This window comes from Hyperolius riggenbachi, chromosome 4 (assembly GCF_040937935.1).
Source record: "Hyperolius riggenbachi isolate aHypRig1 chromosome 4, aHypRig1.pri, whole genome shotgun sequence".
Lineage (NCBI taxonomy): Eukaryota > Metazoa > Chordata > Amphibia > Anura > Hyperoliidae > Hyperolius > Hyperolius riggenbachi.
The window spans coordinates 310,735,090-310,756,551 of NC_090649.1; the positions used below are offsets into that span (position 1 = coordinate 310,735,090).

General features: G+C 39.7%; 1 protein-coding gene across 1 annotated transcript; it reads right to left on the bottom strand.

The window, feature by feature from the left end:
- Positions 1–10,619: 10,619 nt before the first annotated feature.
- On the bottom strand, positions 10,620–11,426 carry LOC137570780 (oligodendrocyte transcription factor 3-like). The gene has a single exon (XM_068279495.1). The coding sequence runs from the start codon at positions 11,424–11,426 to the stop codon at positions 10,620–10,622; it is 807 nt and encodes a 268-aa protein (XP_068135596.1).
- Positions 11,427–21,462: the final 10,036 nt, after the last annotated feature.

Here is a 21,462-nt window from a genome sequence, read left to right on the forward strand (position 1 = left end):
CTGAAGAAGCGGGACTGTTACCCGTGAAACGCGTTGCACTTTTGGAGCTCATGATAAATGTTACTTTAGATTATAAGTAACCTGCCCGTTGTCCGGCCATTTTTCAGAAGGGAGGTGAGTCCACTCACTTCCCCCTTTTAACAATTTTAACTAATTTTACTCTACTTGGTGCCTCTGTTGCTGTATTACAAAATTGTCAAGTCCACCCTGGGTGGAGGGGTGTATCCCCATTTTACTTCTATCTACAGAGAGCGACTTCTTAACCCTGAGCGGGGTCAGGTTATAATTCTTCCCGCCTGCCTATCCAGTGGTTGCCTTGGAGGCGACCCACCCTTGTGAGTATAACCATTGCGTATTTCTTACACCAGACATCACTCTACTAACATACTACACTATATCGGGCTCTCGGTTTTCCCCCTCTCTTTCAAGCCTCTCTTTTGATTGTACTTTCTCTGTTTTCTTTCATTGTCATGTTACATGTCTCCAATGGCTTATCTTTTTATCTTTTTTTTGTGTTGCACATAGTAAAAAACTATTATCATCACTTAGATGGCCTTCACTGCCAGTCACAAATGGTTTAAAGTCAGGTGTGTGAACATGTCCTGCTTAGTTTGAAAAATCTCCCTCCTACTAACATGCTCCCGCTAACCTTTCCCTAGCCCTGCATGAAATATCATTGCAACCAAGCAAATGCTACGTGGCTGAAAAGAACACCAACCTATTGCTTTGGGCTGCTCATGAAAGTGGAGTATGGGGCTACTCATAGGGCTGAGCGAGAAAAACTTTGGGTGGTACTACAAATTTTCATTGAAGCTAATTTCGCAAATTTCATTGAAGTAAAAAAAAAATAAGAATAACGACACCAAAAGCCCAATATAGAATAGTAAGTTGTGATACCAAGATCAATATAAATATACTCACAAACCAGGGTTACCGCCAAGGTAACCACTGTAATGGCAGGTGGGGAGATTAGACCTGACCCCACTCAGGTTAAGAAGTCGCTCTCTGTAGATCGGAAAGATGGGGTAACATCCCTCCACCAAGGGTGGGACTAGACTATAACTGAAAAGTTTAACAGAGGCGCCACAGAAGTATAAAAATGATTCAAATCCATTTAAAAAGAGGAGGTAGTGGTGAACTTACCTCCTGCAAGTAGACACCAAAAATCGTTGTTTTTAAACAAACAACAATTTACTCACAATACTCCAAAGTCAAAGTAAAAATGCTGACTTTAAATGTTAACAACAAAGCCCCTATATACTGTATGTTAGAGCCAGCAAATCTGACAGGTATTTGTAGGAGAACAGTGGCAACAAGGTGGAAAAAAGTTCCAAAAGACCTTGTAGCTTTTCAGAAAATCGCAGTTAAAGTGACAGCAGGCAAAATGGAATTTTGTGTGATGCACAATGTACAAACAGCGTAATGCTGGGAATACACCATGAGTTTTTCGGCAGATAGATAATATCCCACAGGTCCGATCTGATTTCGGTCGTTTTTCTGATCGATTTTCTCATATATGTGAATGGGAAAAACCATTGGAAAATTGATAAAAAAAAAGGATTGGACAGTAAATCTGCTGAAAAAAACTCATTGTGTATACCCCAGCATAACAATCAGTCACCATGCCAATGTCAAAATGGGATAAAATGAAGATATTTTTTAATTGGGTGGGCAGCAGACACAGTATAACACACCTTCTTGGTTTTCCTTGTTCCTTTGTTCAGCATGTAAATAAGTACTAAGGCAGTATACATAAACTCCTAGGAATGATAGTTCTCTATGTTGGTGGTACAATACATCTACTTAAAGAGAACCCGAGGTGAGAGTTATATGGAGGCTGCTATATTTTTTTCCTTTTAAGCAATACCAGTCGCCTGCCTGTCCTGCTGAACCTCTGCCTCTAAAATTTTTAGCCATAGACCCTAGACAAGCATGCAGCAGATCAGGTGTTTTTTTTCAATAGTGTAAATTCTGGTAGCTATGTGAGGTAAATATTTTTTGGCCGGTAAAATACCTCATGCGGTATTTTTCCGAATTTCCGAACATGCGACAAAACATTCGGTAAAATGTGCGGTAAATGCATACAGTGCGGTAAAAAAGTGCAGTATTTCTTTGGAAGATTATCATTATTATTTTTTTTTGGGGGGGGGGGGGGGGTTGTATTTGATTATGTAGCAACCTACATAAAGGCATCCATTATAAAAAATATATCCAGTAAATATTAGGAGTTTTATTTCCACTATTCTTTTCTATTACACAGCCTAAATAGGAACTCCACCAAAACAGCAACAGGAACTCCACTAAAAACTGCAAAACACATACAAATTTACTTTACCGCCAGATACAGGCAGGTCGGTAAATTAAGTGCTAACATGCCCCCTAATTTCCATGAGAATAGAGATTTTCGGCACAAATTACCGCATGCAGTAATTTATGATTAAAATTTACAGCATTAGTTAAAACATGACTAAAACCTACCAGAATTGCTAAATGTCCTTACCTCCTCGTGAGGTAAATGACTATTTATGAGGTAATTTCTTTGAAAACGCTACCAGAATTGAGGCCAACAATTGTCAGAACTGACAAGATTAGCTGCATGCTTGTTTCTAGTGTAATTCAGACACTACTGCAGACAAATAGAGCAGCAGGGCTGCCAGGCAACTAGTATTGTCTAAAAGGAAATAAATATGGCATTGGCAGCCTCCATATCACTCTCACCTCGGGTTCACTTTAAAGGACAAAGTGAGCCTATAGTAGTAATACAGTACCTGCCTAGTTCTACACACAGTTCTACCTAAGTTACTGAGTCAGCACTGGAGACCGACAGTTCTTCTCTCAGTACTGGAAGCAGTACAGCTTGCAACAAAAAAGGTGGACTCTGGAGGGCTACCAGTACCTTGCTATCCACACAGTTCTAACCTATGTATATCTGCACTAAATTCATACTGTAGCTGACAGTTTTCTCTGTAGCTGGCAATACAGTTTAAATAGCTAACATGTTGGAGTGAAAAAACCCTCCCTCCGCTCACCTTTATATCTGCCTGTGCTGGGACCTCTCCTCATAGGCTGCTGGGCCTTGCTGTCCATTATAGGAGCAAATGATTTGCTCAGCAGACACCAATTCTGCACTCCCAGAAAGCTGTACCGCCCACAACTTGTGCCCATACTTATATCATCAATGAAACGACCACATGGCAAATTACTGGACCTTTCTCACAGGAGACTTCAGTACTTGAGAAAAGCCCAATTTGATGTGAGATTGTGAGATCGGACTTAGAAATCTTGCTTGCTCACCCTTAGGGTGGCCACTAATGATCCAATCTTTTTCATCCAATCTTACCAAATCTATGTAGTATAAGGGGAAATTCAGTGAATTTACTGAATAGATACTTCAGGCAGTTACCTTATATTACATAGAAATGGCAAGATTGGATGAAAAAGATTGGATCATTAGTGGCCAGCTTTAATGAATAGACAACACATGTAAAAAAAATTAAGGCTGCAACCTCAAGAGAAAAAAGCTGCTGCATGACTGGGTAAATGACACAAAACTTAGAGTGCTTTCACAATGCGCACTATAAGGCAACACATTACTGCAAGTGAACTTACTACATATACAGTTGTATGGGCGTGTTCACATGTGTCATGAGTTCTCTGCAGTGCTTCTCTCTCTCCCTCCTATTGATTTCTGCCTTTCATATTGTGCCTCTTTTTATTAGGGGAACAGAGTAACTAAGCAGTTCGGGTGACCCAAACCACTAGGAATGTATGGGGGATAAAAGAGACCAAAAACCCCTACTACTAATAAACAATGCTTAGTGAAATTTGCCTTCTTAAAACAGAAGGAAACTTGCAATAATTCAGCTATAAGGGGAACATGTGTGGTTACCCACAATGCACCACTACTGAATATGCAAATTATCTCTTTTTGCCCCTCTATGCCAGGCAAACATCCAGACATCAAACATCCAGAACCGCTGGTGTATAGCAAGCCTATAGCTTTAAATATTACACAGCCACATCAACCCCACATGTACAAAGTCAGGGGACTTATAACAGACAATATATACCAGAGATACAAAGCACAAAAAATTGTTTTGAAACTCAGAAGTGAATCTAGCAGAGCATTGTTCTGACTTGCTTTTTTGAGGCCCTGTGCATGCAGATACTGAGGACAGATAGGAGAACTGTAATAACAGTGCAATAATATTAGGCTAAAGTATTTTCACTATCTATCTTTAAAACGTGTGCATGAAAAAAGGGCACAGTGAAAAAAGGGCCTGGCTGGATAATGAAATGACGCCAGTGGATAACAAAATCTGATAAACATCGTTGTCAAACTTGCTTAACGATACCGTTGTTAAAACAGACAGGAAATAATAACGAACAGATATTAACGTTAAAAATCGTTACGTAATTCAATAATACGGCTTACCCCAACCCCACTCTCACACAGAACCCTCCCCTGGTGGTGCCTAAAACGAACCACTCCGCTGGAGGTGCCTAATCGTAACCACCCATTGGTGCCTAACCCTAACCACCCCCTGTGGTGCCTAACCCTAACCATCCCCCCTGGTGTTGCCTAAAACTAACCGCCACCCGGGTGATGCCTAACCCTAACCACCCCCTGTGGGGCCTAACCCTAACCATCCCCCCCCCTGGTGTTGCCTAAAACTAACCGCCGCCTGGGTGGTGCCTAACCCTAACCACTCCCCCTGGTGGTGCCTAACCCTAACCACTCCCTTTGCAGAAACACCCTTTTACACATAGAAACGATAATATCTTTGATAACGTAAAATCTGTACACACAAACAAAATAAAATGACAAAAACTATAACGTTTCAAGCTTCTAAAACGATAACATACTTCAAAAACTATAATGTTCCAATGTTGTTGACGATATTTATGGCGGTGCCCTTTTTTCAGGTTTTTTCGCCGTATTAACAATAATTGCATTAAAGTCTATGGCGGCGCCCTTTTCGTCCACCCGCAGCCAGCGCCCTTTTTCCCTGCTACCCTTCAAAACTGCGTTGTTCTATTTCTCTGACTGGAATTCAAATCTGTAAAATAAGTATGAGGTGTATATATTATGGTGTCTGCTCTTGTACATTTAGGATAGTGATGCAAGATTTTTCCCACTGGGCCCATTTGCAGATGCTGACCACATCTTTCTATGCAGTTTTCCTTAAAAAATATTGGAACAGATTGATCAACACCAAAGCAGGGAAAACTGCAGCAAAAGGCAAAAATGTGGAGCAACTGCCCACAGTAACCAATCACAATCCTTGATCTGGGAATTTGCTTCACTTTCCTATCATGAAGATGTCAGACAAAAAAGAGCGCTTACAATATGCGTATGAAAAAGAAGGTACTTCCCTGCCAGGACAAGTTACCTGAATTGGTGGGCTGTTGGTTTAGAGCAGCCGTGAATAACGTTTGTCCCACTCTCGGCCGAGGACCAGGCACACACAGTTCGGAGACTCTAGAGGTGATGTCAGGAGTCAGCGCAGGAGTTCGGATGTGGAGACTCACAAAATCCTTCCAGCAGCAAGCAGATGCACCACAGTGCGGGCGCACACTCTCATGGACGGAGAGCTGCAACCCCATGCACATTGGCTGCTGTAACTTGCATACCGAACTGTAGCTGCAAACTATTTTGTCAGTTAAACTTTGCAACTGCCATTCAGGAAATGCTTTAGAAAATAAAGAAAACCCTGAGTCCTCCATGAGGAGATAGACTGTCAGATTTTAAATGCTTACTTTTTTTGCTGGAGTGGTCCTTTAAACTTGTTTTTTTTAGACTCAAGAAGTGTTTTTTTTCTTTTTTCCTTGTTATTGTATTATTGCTAGCATTGTCTTTTTGGTCTCAGGACTGCCTGTTTTCATAATAAAGCAAAGCTTCATGAACGTCTCAGGGATGAAAAAAAATCAGGGTAGATTTCATCAATGGGGACACAGAAAAGCAATAAGAACTTCCAACAGTCTCTAACCTCCTTCCACAATATACAAAACAGAACTAGAATTAAGACATGACTGAAAATAGGCTCTCACTGCACTGTGAAACTTGGAGCTTGCTGTGGCAGTTTGGCCCAGAAGTTGCTAATTTCCATGTACATCATAATGCTAATATCCCACCCCACACAGACTGCAAGTTAAGTCTGTAGCCCACTCTCATTCACTGAAAGCTGCTTCTGGACAAATCTGTTCCTGGGAGAGCTGATTAGGCTCTGGGTGTGTGAAGGGTTATACATTTCAAAGTGTTCTCTTTATTTAACCCTTTACTCCCCATCCCCATAGTAGCCTGTTTATCTTCAGCAACCAAGCAGCATAACCTAAATATAAAATGCAGACTGGAACACAACTGAAACTTTAGGAATGACAGTTACCTGCAGAAAATGGTTTAATCCCTATCGTCCAAATCCATCAGAGCAGTGATGGGCTAATTTGGGGCAGACAAAAGGAATTAACACAAAAAAGGGCTAAATGTAACAGTCACCGTACTAACAAGAGGCTTAAGACAAACAACATTTTTCCCCAAAGCAGTTATTTTTACAATAATTACAAAAAGGAAGAACATGGAATAGATGAACTTGCAGTTAGGTCTCGCATGCTTTTTTCACCATTTACAGATATGATGCCGGTATTCCAGTATGCACCACCAAAAATATATCACTTATTGTAAGTCTAAAAAAGTACTAATGAAATGATTTGGCTAATCACATGCAATTAATGTATTATTAGAATAACTGAAGGGATGAAATACAAAAAGGTAAAGCAGTTGGAGCAGTTTCTTTTTATTATTATTCTTCTACTGTCACATCCAAACCCTAAAATAATGTTACTATAGAAGTTTAACAAAAATAAATTATAAAATATTAAACATTTATTTTTAATGCCATTTATTTTTCTATATTTCAGGTTGGTCTGACTGGTCTGAAGATGTAAAAAACTTCAACCTGTCGATATGAGAATATGATGATAGCAAGTAAGACTTTAGTAAATTCGCACAAGTACCGTACCTGTTCAAGTACTGTAATGGTGGCCATACATGATACAATTTTTTCATCCAATCTTACCATTTCTATGTAGTATAAGGGTAAATTAAGTGAATATACTGAAAGGATAATTTAGGCAGTTCCCTTATATTACATAGAAATGGTAAGATTGTATGAAAAAACTGTACCATGTACGGCCACCATACGTGCGCGTGTAAATTGCTGCAATCTCAAATTGATACGTTTCTTGTAATGCAACCACTAAAACAGGCAACATTGTTGCATTTGTGGTACTATTAAATATTTATCACTATACGATCCTCAAAATTCTGAATATATATATATATATATATATATATATATATATATATATATATATATATATATATATATATATATATATATATATATATATATATATATATATATTCAGAATTGTTTTTTCCTTTGGGACAAATATATTTCATTACTGGTAATGCGCCATTTGTTGTCGGCTGTTACAGATTTGACATGCAATAAGCTGTTTATGTGGAAGAACCAGACCTGTAAAGTAAATTGTTTATATCCAAAAAATATAAATGCAAAAATAAAATTATACATCACATAAATATATTTTCTGTACATGAGATACATTGAAGGAAAATGTGTTTCAACAGATCTTAATTCCCAACCTCAAACTGACAACCAGATATGGGACCTGTACACACACTCACTATTCCTATAGCTGAACACTCATTTATTAGTCCCATGTTCACTTTGCTAATCACTAGAATAATGTGGTTAGAAGGTTACATAAAGTTATGTAAGAAGCAAAATTATACGTACTTTAATCATTGCAGTTATGATCATAAGGAGCTTAGGCGATACTGAAATGGTTATTCACAACATGATGGGTGCAAAACAACTTGCTCAATGCTAATGTGTATGGGATGTAATTATTTAATTACAGAAGTTCCCTGTGATTATTAACAGACATTCCTTCAGGTTTGTTTATTAAGTGGAGTTGTGTAATAAAACAATGAAAATCTCTAATGTAGAGATCACAATCCTAAGAGATGAATTATTAGTGAACATATATATTGATTATTTGCAAACCCCACATACTGAATTTTCACACACCCTAAAAAATACTCATGTATATATATATATATAGAGAGAGAGAGAGAAAGAGAGAGAGAGAAAGAGAGAGAGAGAGATTATAATAACATATACAATCATGAAGACAAAAGGAAAAATATTGGGACATACCGGTATATAATTTTTTGTATGTAAGAAATGTCTATTCCCTATATATACAAAATAAATTCTGCCAAGCTAACACTTGTTAGTGTATACTGAACATGTACAAACTTATTACTAGTGTCAAGTTAAGTTTATCTTGATTGGGAAGTTGAAAATTAAAAGTTGAGTTTGAATTTACATACAGGTCACAAAACACCATTTAATATGACTACAATTTAAATATTTGCAGTGCAACTCTTTGTAGGAGTGTGTGTGCCTAATATATATATATATCTGTAAGAGAAAGTAGGTAGCCCTACTTTCCCTCACTGAATAAGGTCTAGGTCTAGTAGTATTCCCTCACTGGATCAGGTCTGTGTCAGAGTGATAAGATAGCTATGTGCCTCCTGGGCGTTTAGTTAAGATTGCACATTTGAATGCTCATTTTATTAACCATTACACTTCTACATAGAAATGGAAATGCAGTTTGTGTTCTTTAACTCGTCAGACCATAAAATGCTGATGCTGCTGAATCCTAGAGTGAATGCTCATAAATAGTTTGTATAGAGAAAGAGTACTGATAATGAATGTTGTGAAAGATTCCAGGGTCCTACATATAAAGCCCCTGACTGAAAGTTTGAACCAATATAAATTCCCTGTATGTAAATAGATACAACTGGTGTTTTAGTGTAATCTGACTCTACAGTGAAGTGTGGTCCTTTTAACTATCTACCCATGTGCCAGATATGTTCATATTTTTAAGTACTATGCGCGTGATAACATCAATTAGTATTATCAATCAATTATCAATCAGATAGAAATGATGATTATAGATGATGATGATAGAAAAATTATAGATGATGAAGATGATAGAAAAATAATATTGGGTAACCTTCATAGACACAAAATATTTCTAAGCTTACATAGGTTTGAATGAAGACTGTGAATAGCCTTAACTATTAATTAAATTATTTTTTGGGGATCAAAAATCCACTCTTTTTTATGCAGGAAAAAGAACCAAGGACTTTAACATATATGTAATATCTGAACAACACAGGACAAAAGTTCTCAAGTAAACATCCCATCGTGATATAGGGGTGTATGCACTAAACGGCATTAAGTAGAATAATAGGCATAAAATCTAACACCCAATAAGTAGAGCTTAATGCATTGTATGTAATGTTTTGCATTCTGCTTTGCTCATCGTGCAGTAAAACTTTACGCATGTTATTCTGCTTATTGCAGTTAAGTGCATACACCCCATAGTATCTCATTATACATATGGAAATAGATAGTTAGATAGATAGATAGATAGATAGATAGATAGATATGGAACGCGCTGGTGCATTCGATCAATAATAATAATAATAATAGATTTATGCATTATTTTTGCTAGCATTTAAGGTTTCTGTGATTAAGAAGGAAATACACAGTAAAATGGCAGCGCTAAATTAATAAATAAGTAATAAAAGTAGTAACAAAAAATAAATAATAACAACAGACACAAATCAAGTCCAAATATTTTTTTTATTTGAAACACTGCTGGTTCATAATAAATATATTGATACTTATCAAGAATATAAAAAATAAAGACATAAGCTCTCTTTGAGGCCTAGTTTCAAGCAAATGCCCAGGGGACTAAACAAAATGTTGAGAAAAAAAAAACAGATGCTAGGTGTTGAAATCAAATGGCTATACAAGTCCATTTCGGTGAAACTAGTCTTTTAGACCTCCCAGTGCTGTAGTGGTTATTGTGACACCACATCTCTGCATGTAGACAAGAAGGGATGAGGGCCCGGGCAGTCCTTAGTGACAGCTTCATACTGGAAACTAATAGAAAATGCATTGTAGACCTGGGGACAGACATTGCTAGAGTCCAATTGCTTTCTAAAATGACACATACACAGTCCATATATCAGATCTCAATGTACTCACAATAAAAAAAAAATCCTTGTTACAAGGAAAATTTCATGGTAGCCAGGCACATTTGTCCACAAGACTAGCTGCTAGCATGCATGCCTTATTTTCAGTTTTCTGGGAGAAATAAAATGGACAGTTATGTTACAGTCTTGCACAAATGTGAAATGTGAGGTGTCAGAGCAACATTTCTCTCCATGAGTATATGTACATTATGATATCAAACACATTCTACACAGGAAATAGCAATGTCACAAGCATCAGGCTAAACTTTACCTTGATGGACACATTAGCTCTCTTTATGACAGAGCTGTAGATGGTAACAAAACAGTGATACAGAAAATAAAAGAAGCATGCATGCAGTCAGAATTGCTTGTTTGATTGAGTCTTCCTGCATCACCAACCACAAATATATACCTATTTATATATTCTTATATATGTCATTCATCTGAATGGAAAGTCTCTCTCTGCTAAGTGCGACTTGCATTACTTCAGTAAGTCCTTGGCTTCTGCAGAGATTCTGCTCATGTTGGCTGTGAGAGCAGAGAGCTGAGGTGGTGGTGGCATCTGACAGATAGTACATGGGCATGGAAGTCCTGCCCAGTGTTGAAATCCACTGCCAAGAGGGAGTGGAGCAGCTGGGGGAGTCTTGAGCAAGGAGTGCGTCGGCCTGATATTGGCAATTCCAGGTAAGGTTGCAGAAATGCCAGAGTTATTTGATGACAGAGTGCTGCCCAGGATAGGGTGCACCTGATGGACTGCGCTGGGTGGGTGGATAGGGTGTGCGGCAGAATGTCCCACTGAACCACAGTGAAATGCAGAATGGTGACCCCCATAGATCTCACCCACAAGCCGCTTCATTTCCTCCAAGGAGCTGGTCAGCATCAGGATGTAATTTCTGGCAAGCAACAGGGTAGCGATTTTGGAAAGTTTTCTCACAGAAGGCCCATGGGCATACGGCATGACTTCCCTCAAGCCGTCCATGGCAAGGTTTAAGTCGTGCATCCTTTTGCGCTCCCTGCCATTTATTTTCAGCCTCAGTTTTTGCAAATCCTGCTCAGAAAGCTGCTTCTTAATTTTGTATTTGCCCGACTCTCCATCTTCCTTTGAGCTGTGTCTGGAGAGCATCTCATCTGACATCTTCTGCAGGATGTCGTTCTGGGTTGAGGAGACAGAGTTCAGCCTGTTGTCCTGGTGATGATGGTGATGATGGTGGTGATGACCTCTTAGATACATGTCATCCATGTCTGGAGAAGAGGCTCTGCTGGACATTGAGCTGGAGTCAGAATTCATGGTTCAGAAGTTTCTTGAGCAAAATAAGGATTGCAGCTCTTCATGCAAACTTCCCTGAGGAAGGCACACAAGCCTGTGATGTGCTCTCCGTGTGCCCAGCAGTAGAGATGTGCTACTTCTCTCTTCCTCTCTCTCTCTCTCTGTATTAGCTACAGTTATTCTCTCGCCTCCAGGTACCCAAGGCGAGATGTGACTGAACTGCACAGTGAGACTGAAAAGAAGGGCATTTATAGAGCTACTTCAGAGGAGACAGACAAAAGAAGCCCTCCTATCTATAATGGTCTTGTTAGGATGACGTGCCATTATTCAGGGCGGTGCGCTTTGACTGTCCCATTAAGCAAGAGGCCCTATTCATATTCATTGTGATGTCACCATGGGACATCTCGGTCATGGACCATCCGGAGCCAGGGAAACACAAAACCCCCTGACTGACAGGCTCACAACAGGCTGACCACTGCAGGGGCTACCCATTACTGTCCCCCCTCCCTAATACACAGCTTATTATTCATGTGTACTAGGACAGGCTAAAGCTATACATGCATAGATCTTACTCACACCCCCACTATTAGTCACTGTGTACCTGCACTGGCAAAATGAATATTTATCAAAGCTGAAAGTCATCTGAAAATATTAAATATGCATTAACATTTTTTATTTGCAACAGTATTGCAGGTTACTTATCTGTAAAGTCATAAGAGTGAAGTTAGAAAACAAGCATTTGCCCTGGAAATAAATGTTATTCATAACACTAGATTGGGGGTACGTTGTTAAGTAATATATGTAAAGTCAATGCTTTAAAACAAATAGATGTATTCAGATAAAAATTGTAGTTACAGTAAATGAATTTCCTAAGTATCCCCTGATTTATGTCCATCCATCTGCATCAGATTCCATTTTTTGTCTGGTTTCTGAATATTTTCAAGATGTCACTTTGCTGCAATAGAGCAGGCAACACACAGACAGAAATGATGATATTACAGATGAATGCATTTATGGTTTTATAGAGTTATTGAGCAAACTATCACAGGAAAGCTGAAACAATAAGCAGTCCGAAGTTTTTTTTTTATTTGCAACAGTATTGCAGGTTACTTATCTGTAAAGTCATAAGAGTGAAGTTAGAAAACAAGCATTTGCCCTGGAAATAAATGTTATTCATAACACTAGATTGGGGGTACGTTGTTAAGTAATATATGTAAAGTCAATGCTTCAAAACAAATAGATGTATTCAGATAAAAATTGTAGTTACAGTAAATGAATTTCCTAAGTATCCCCTGATTTATGTCCATCCATCTGCATCAGATTCCATTTTTTGTCTGGTTTCTGAATATTTTCAAGATGTCACTTTGCTGCAATAGAGCAGGCAACACACAGACAGAAATGATGATATTACAGATGAATGCATTTATGGTTTTATAGAGTTATTGAGCAAACTATCACAGGAAAGCTGAAACAATAAGCAGTCCGAAGGCACTTGACCACGTATTCTGTTAAAGTATCTAATCCAAATCAAGTAATACAAAGGCAAGAATAAATGACACAATGAAACTGGCGTAAGAGTATAAGGGTACACTTCACCGTATCCCTGTTTATCATATGGCAATTTTAACATATATCCCAGGCGTGTGTGTGTGTGTGTGTGTGTGTGTGTGTGTGTGTGTATACTGTATATCTCAAAATGATTGTAAGATTTGTGTGATACTTCATAATAATAGTAAATAGTAAAGTTTGAACAAAATCAAAACAGTCCATTTTTTATGATTTCAAATATTTGAACCCACTTGCCAGCAATACGTTCATGTGCCACTTTACAGGGAAGTTGTGCCACAATTCCTGATCCTGAACTCTTAAGCTTAGTCATTGCCCAGGTGAAAAAAATTACTAAAGGATTATCCACTAAAAGTGAATTGACTATTATATCTAATTAATAGTCATTAAGTATACAATGTATCTCCATCTAAAAAGTAATTTCTGGCGTGTTTTATTATTTTAACATTTTAAGTGCTGCCATTTATTGCTACAGATGCTTTATTCTGCATAGTGGAAACGTGAAGTTAAATAAAAGGTGTAACATGTGACTACCCTTTGGCACTGGATGACACTGCATCACCAGAAAGGACCCATCAGATGCTGACAAAAAATGTCATGGTCAGTGGGTTATAATAACATGTTGGAAACTTTTTTTTATTCTTAAGTGTTTATACAAATACAATAAGCTTCATTTTTTTTTCAAGCGCTCAACATTATTATGCATCACTATTACATCATTATTAGCTGTAGATTCTGAAGAAGAAAGAGAGTAAATGTATATTAAATATTTTATTTATTTTTTTATTATTATTTTTTAGGTAAAGGATGATAAAAATTGTTATGTAAAATTGTTTTTATAATTTAATATTTTTGTTTTACTTTTTTATAGTTTTTTTTTTTTATAATAGTATAATTTAGCAACTAAGTATACAATAATAATACAAATAATAATAAACAGATAAAACACATAAATAAAAATAAAAGAAATTCAAGGTTTTATTCATTCTCATACCCCTCCTTCCTTGTACAGTCTGTAGACTGTATTTTCTCAATCAGGAATGTGTTTGTCTGTAGATAGGGATATACCTCTTCCTGTAGAGCCTTTACCAATATAACGTATGTACCCTGCCACAGGAAAATCACTTGTCACTGCAGGTCTAGTATTACTGTGTTCTAGACATCGTTATTAGTTAAACAAAAGGTTTGTTTTCTTTTTCAGCACTGCTGAATCAAATTTTCGTTTGAACATATTTATTTTTACTTATGAATTAAACTTGTTTTCTTCTGTTGTTGTTTTTGCATGTGTTAATAGTAATCTACTGTTTAATTATTAGAGGATTATAGAAATAAAGGAAGAGACCAAGAGGAAGGTTTAAACTCAAGACATTCATTGGTAAGTATGTTTGTGTGTGAGTACAGGATGTTTGGTAAGTATGTTTGTGTGTGAGTACAGTATGTTTACACCGGGTGCCTTTTTTCCCCCCAATCCATGTTTGTAGCTGTTAGCTGCGTGTGCTGTAAGATATAGGGTTTCCCCGCAGAATCAAAATGTATTTAAAGATCACCTACACTCAAAACATATTTTTAGTTATCTAGCACCTTGGCTCTTATTCAATTCACTTTTTTCTCCTACGTTTTCTCCTAGGAGATCATTTTTCATTTTCTGTTTAAAATACTTTTTCAACACTCTGCAATAGAAAAACTACCAAAAAGTAGGTGAAAAATTATTCGGAGTATTTTCTTGCTTGTGGATGGCTTAAAATGCATTTTATTGATAAAGTGTGAAAATATCACCTAGGAGAAACATTAGGAGAAAAGAGGATTTAAATAAGGGCTCCTTTTGTCTCTTGTGACCATGTGAGGGACAGGAAGTAACTGAACAGTCTCCAACAGGAGCGCAGACAGCAATAACAGCCTGACAGAAGCTATAAGGCTATCCTACTTTAGAAAAATGTTGCTGTAATTGTCAGCTATGTTTCCCTGTTGTGGAGATTTCCCTTCACTTCCTGAAGTGACTGAAAGTTCTCTCTGTTTGGATTGAGACAACAATAAAACCATACAGGGGTACTTCATCTTGGTCCATGAAAACCCTATAAAATGATATGGTGAAGTCGTTCTTTTAAGCCCAATTCCTAATGCAGATTAAAATGTACTGTATGTAAAATTGCATGATAAAGTGTTACATATTTAAGATTTTTTAATAACGACGTATCTTCAAACATTGTTCATTTGCTCAGTAGTAACAGCAAAGGCAGTACCCTCTGTGTGTGGTACTGCGGCTGCTGCCTAGCTGAGCATTGTCATACAGTTCTAGCAGCAAGTGCTCATCCAGAGGTCTCTGGCAGCGCTGATGATCTGTATAGCAGGCTTAGTGTGTATAACATGAAACAGTTGCCTAGAAAGGTTTCTCATTAGGGTTCTTCTTATTCAATTCAATGTTTTTCCTGTTTTCTCCTAGGAGATCATGTTTTTAATCTTTTGTTTAAAATGATTTAATTTAAAAAAGTGCCAAAAAGTAGGTGAAAAGTACTTTCAAAATTATTTCTTTGCTTGCTGGTGGGTTAAAAGTCATTTTATTGATAAGGTGTAAAATATTCCACATGCTATTATCTTTTTCTCCTGAGTTTTCTCCTAGAAGATAATTTTCATCTTATCTTTCAACAAACTTTTCAACATTTTACAATTGAAAAAGTTGGTCAAAAAGTGCTACCAAATTTATTTTGAATATTTTTTTGTTGCTTGCTGTTGGCTTAAAGGGAACCTTAACCGAGGAATAAAAAAACAAGTTGCACTTACCTGGGGCTTCCCCCCAGCCCCCTGCAGATGTCCTATGCCCCCCTGCAGGAAGCTAGTTTTGTTGTCGGCAACTGACCAGTCGCCGGCCAGTGCGCCTGCGCGGCTCTGGCTGCGCACATACTCGATCTCGCTCCAGGCCGCTGTGGCCGTCCATACGTATGCGTAGCACGCGTACTGTGCCTGCGCTGAATGTCGAAGGCAGCAGAAGCGCGATCGAGTACACGCATGGCCAGAGCCGCGCAGGCGCAGTGCCGAAAAATAAACTAGCTGCCTGTGGAAGACGGGAGGATGGATTTGAGATGGTGTGGGCACAGGACATCTGCAGGGGGCTGGGGAAGGGCATTTTATGACGGAAGTAACCGCCGGCGGAGACAAGAGGATCGGAGTGAGGCTGCAAGGGCACCGGACAGCTGCAGGGGGCTGAGGGAAGCCCCAGGTGAGTAAAACTCATTTTTTTGTGACTTAAGTGTCCCTTTAAGGTGCCTACCCTTAACTCCCCCTCCCTCCACCTAATGCCTAACTTTAACCCCAAATGACCGATAGTTGTAACCAATTAATTACGATTAGCTACAATCATAACATACTGTATAGCAGCCAAACGGATTCTAGCCACCTAAATGACGGGCTGGGCGCCTGATTACCAAACATGAACAGAGACATCTATTAGACGACCTGCCGATCGCAGCGCCGAAATAGCCTGATCTGTCCCCACAGACCCCTCACACTGTCTCCTTACATCCTACCACTTCTCTCCCTACCATTTCACTTCCTCCATGATCATTCTACTTTTCATGTAGCCTCCACTCCTCCTTGGACCATACCACATTTCTATGGTCAATTTACTTCTTTCTCTTTTAGCCATCCTGGAAGACACCAGTCCTTTCTCCCTTTTCTCACTCCCTCTATGATCAATCTATCTCCCTCTTTACACTGTTCTTTAAATCACTTCTTCCTTCCTAGGCCATATCACCCCTCTCTCTCAACACTGTCACTTCATTGACATTCATGGTCAATCTACAGTACTTGTACTGTAACCCTCCCTGGAATGGGGTAGGTTTTGTTTTGGTACTATTCAGTTGCTGGCGCTATGTTCAGCTATGCAACATGCTTCTTGGCAGTGTTTTTTATTATTTCTTCCCTTTACTAGCTGCTGGTCACTAATTCTAGCTCTTCTTCTTTAGATATCCCACATTTGTATTTTATATTAAAATCTACTTTTTACAGATTTACTGTTTCATTGTTTCCACTTAATTCATTGAAGTATGCCAGGGCTAAAATCTGACACATTCATTGAAGTATGCCCGAGCTGAAAAACCTAAATGAACTATTGACCTTTTCTATCTCTTTCCTTCTCTCAGAAGCCTTATCAGTGAGGGTTATGCTGTCACTTACATACCTGATGTTAAACTCTTTCAATCAGAGAAAGAAAAAAAAGGAACACAGCCTAGTTATCAGTGCACTTGGCACTGTACATACACATGTCTATCTCATCATGTCACATGTCACCTTGGGTATCCTTTAAGCCAGGTACACACATCCAATTTTGTTTGGCCAATCACTGGCCAATGTTACCATCTCCATGAAGGGTTGACAGATATTGAATACTAGTAGAGTAGATTGTGTAGGTAAACTCTCATACTACTTGGAGGAGGTAAAAGTCATCAATGATTGGCCAATCATAATTGAAAGTGTGTACCAGGCTTTAGTTAGAAAGGGTCTTGGCACTTGTCAGGGCTCCATATAAACAGCTAGACAATGAACAATTGTACTGTCCTCACTAAATTCACTTAACATTAGATTGTGAGCCGCTATAGTTTTGAAAATGTTATATTTTATGACTATATATTTTTGTACTTAAATAAGCACATACATTGTGTCTGGCACCTTTAGACAGGGATCACACTTTCTGGAAGTGCACACAGTTTTTATGCATGTACAAATGCTCCAGATTTGGCAGCTTATGTTAATCAATGGGCTGGCTCACATTAGTGCAGTTCCTGCATGCAATATATGTTGACTCTAATACTACATGGGGATGGTATTGTCAATGCTTGGCCAATCATAACTGAAAGTATGTACCAGGTTTAATTCACCTGCAACAAAAAGAGTATATATAGCCAACTTAGGCATGCACAGCATGTTGCATTTTTGGTTTGCCTTTGCTTGTGTTAAGCCTGGTAATTTTGATTGGCCAATGATTGGCCAATTTTACCAGTCCCATATAATATGACAGCATACCTACACAATCTGTTCATAGTATTTAAAATCTGTATGCCCTAATATGAAAGTTGTAAAATTGGCCAGTCACTGGCCAATCGAAACTGGATGTGTGTACCAGGCTTTAAAGTCAAAGAAGGCACAAAAACCAATAAACACAGAGCGCAACTGCATAGAAAAATATGCAAACACAAATGCATAAACAAAAATACAAAAACACACACAAATGCTCCTCAATCATCAGAAACAGTATAGAGTAAAACAGCAAAGTAAAAAAAAGTTGCATTAATCGCATTGGGTTCTGAATTAGATTTTAGTAATTAGCAAGTGGAAACAGGGCCTAACCAATATTTACCGTTTATTGTTTTTGGGTGTGTAATTGCCAAACGCCAGGCACCCAAATTAATTAACCAGAACGGAAAAGTGTGGCAGGTGTTTTGTCTTTATAAACTGGTGCCATAAACAACTCCCTGGCACTGCAGCCAAAAATAGCATTTGGCTATTTAATAGCCAAAACTCAGAAGCACCAATTTTAATTGTATTGCCATGCCCTGATTGCATTGTGTCACCACTCTGACTAGGGAGCTGCAGATGTGTCTGGCCTGCATCTGTGATGACACCTCTAAGCAAGACTGTTTCTGACCTGTTTAGTGCACCAGGCGATGTGTGTCACTGCCCCAGCACCACTTACATACATACATACATAAGCACACAATCTGATTCTAATACATATAATATCACTTAAAGGAACACTGTACTTGCCTGTATGTAAAGCCTGTATGTCACTACAAGTGTTTAAGCCCAATTCATTACAAAAAAACAACAACAATGTATAATATGTCCTATTTCATGTAGGTTTTCTTGTCAAAAAATCCTAAGTAAACCTAATGAGTGCAAAATGTCTAAAAACTTCTTGGCTGTAGATGTTTGTGTTTCTAACAAATCGGCTGGCAGGGAAGGGGTTAAATGCCTGGCAGTTGCCTGGAATACTGCTGATCTTTCACACATCAATAGTTCTGAATAGCACACAGATCAGTTAAACATCTGATCTGCATGCTTGTTCAGTGTCTGTGGCTAAAATAATTAGAAGCAGAGAATTAGGAGGACAGCCAGGCAACTGGTATTGTTAAAAGGAAATAACTATGGCAGCCTCCATATTAGCTGTGTACACAGGCACTATTTGGTTAATCAGTCAGAATCAAGTTCAGTCCTGCAGGTGACACTGTGGGGAATGAGCACTCTACAAATGTGTCACTCTGGTTACCAGAGCAACATGCACTTTTGCTATGTAGAGGGGAGGTGGGACAACTGCATGGCATGTGATGTACCAGCTTCTGGTGGGCAGGGTAAGGAAAGGAACAATACACTCAGCTGTTCTAATCTTTGAGGCTGCTTTCACAGTGGGACGTTACAGGCGCATGTTAGAGCAGCCTGTAACGCACCCCAACACACAGCAATGAAAAATCAATGGGCTGTTCACAGTGCCCACGTTGCGTTACATTGTAATGCAGCACGTCTACATAACGTACTGCATGCAGTACTTTACACGCGGCTAACCCTAGCATGCTCAGTAGGGTTTTTTTTTTTTCATTTTATGGGCGGAGAGGAGGCGGGGAGAGGCCGCTACGTAGCTAGGCACATGGCTACTTATTATTCACTGCACTTGCAGTGTTTACATCCTGGAGCAGCCGCGGATTGGCTGGCGGGACCACGTGATGCAGAGAGCTCCGCTCACGTGGTCTCCGCAGTGCCTCCGGCAGAGCAGGCGCACCAAGAGCTGCTTGTAACGCGGCTCTTGGTAGCGTCCTGCTCCAACACCACCAGACGTTGCGTTAGGGGCACGTTATGTGCCCTATAACGTCCCCTAAACGCAACGTCCTGGTGTGTAAGTAGCCTTAACGAGTTATCAGGCATTTTTAAAAAAAAAAAAGCTTTACTTCAGACCCTTTCAGCCGACTGCCCCACGCCAACCACTCAGCACTCCACGCACGGTGCAGAGGCCAATCCCAAGGTCGTCCTTACTGCACCTGCGCAAACCGCCGCTGTCAATCAAGCCCACATTGTACGCGACTTACTGCGCAGGCACAGAAGTTCAACGTGGGCTTGATTGACAGCGGCGGTTCGCGCAGGCGCAGCTAGGACGACCTCGAGGACATAGCTAAGGAGCTATGTGCCCCAGAGCAAGTTGTAAATTAGGTCCCCCAAGCACTATACATAACCACAGTGTCAGAGGTGCAAGTGTGTTAATGATTACTACTATTTTAAGCATCTATAGAAGTGATTATTTCCAGCACAGGACCAATCAAGAGCTAATACTGCAGTTGAGGGACGGCCCCTCTGGCCCAAGGGCCCTGGTGTGGTTGCAACCTCTGCACCCCCTATTGCTATGTCACTGGTGGTGGGTGCTGACTGCCGAGGTGCAAAGAGCTCTACAACCAGGTTCTGCATAGCAAAGTGGTGATAGAACTTGCACATAGAGATGGCCCGAACCTCAGATTTTCGGTTCGCGAACTGGTAACGTGAACTTCCGCAAAAGTTCGCGAACATGCGAACTTCCGCAAACCGCAATAGACTTCAATGGGGAGGCGAACTTTAAAAACTAGACACATTTATGCTGTCCACAAAAGTGATGGAAAAGATGTTTCAAGGGGTCTAACACCTGGAGGGGGGCATGGCGGAGTGGGATACACGCCAAAACTCCCCGGGAAAAATCAGGATTTGACGCACAGCAGCGTTTTAAGGGCAGAAATCACATTTTATTGCTAAATTGGAGGCCTAAAGTGCTTTAAAACATCTTGCATGTGTATACATCAATCAGGGAGTGTAATTAGTGTACTGCTTCACACTGACACACCAAACTCACTGTGTAAAGAACCACAAACAGCTGTTTGTGTAGTGACGGCCGTGCTGGACTGGTGCGCACCATGGCCAGAGTGCAGGCGATAGCGGTTTTCAAGCCCATATGGTAGGATCTATTTTCTTGGGTCAGGTGTGCTCCCCAACCCCAACACACTCATTTAGCCAGTCATTGCTTCATTGTGATATGCAAGCCCCTTCACCGCGGGAAGGTAATGATCCAGAAGGGGAATTGACACATGTATATGCCTTTTGTTTTGTTGTTGCAGTTGCAGTGCAGCCAGAAAAATTAGGCAGGCATGTACACGCACCAGAAAAATTATTATAGCGGCCGCTGCTCGCCTGGAGTCCTGGTGGACCCTGTTGGTGGTGGCAGTCAAGCGGCCTGCAGGCAGAGATGCTGTGTGGGGACCGACTTAGTCTTGGGGTAGGCAGCCAGTCACACGGCGGTGTGGTGAGGTACTGAACACTTTTGTGACCTTGGCGACTTCTCTTCTCAGTGACAATGCCTCCAGCTGCGCTGAAAGTCCTTTCTGACAGGACGCTTGAGGCAGGGCAAGACAGGAGTTGGATGGGAAATTGGGACAGCTCTGGCCACAGGTCAAGCCTGCACACCCAGTAGTCCAGGGGTTCATCACTG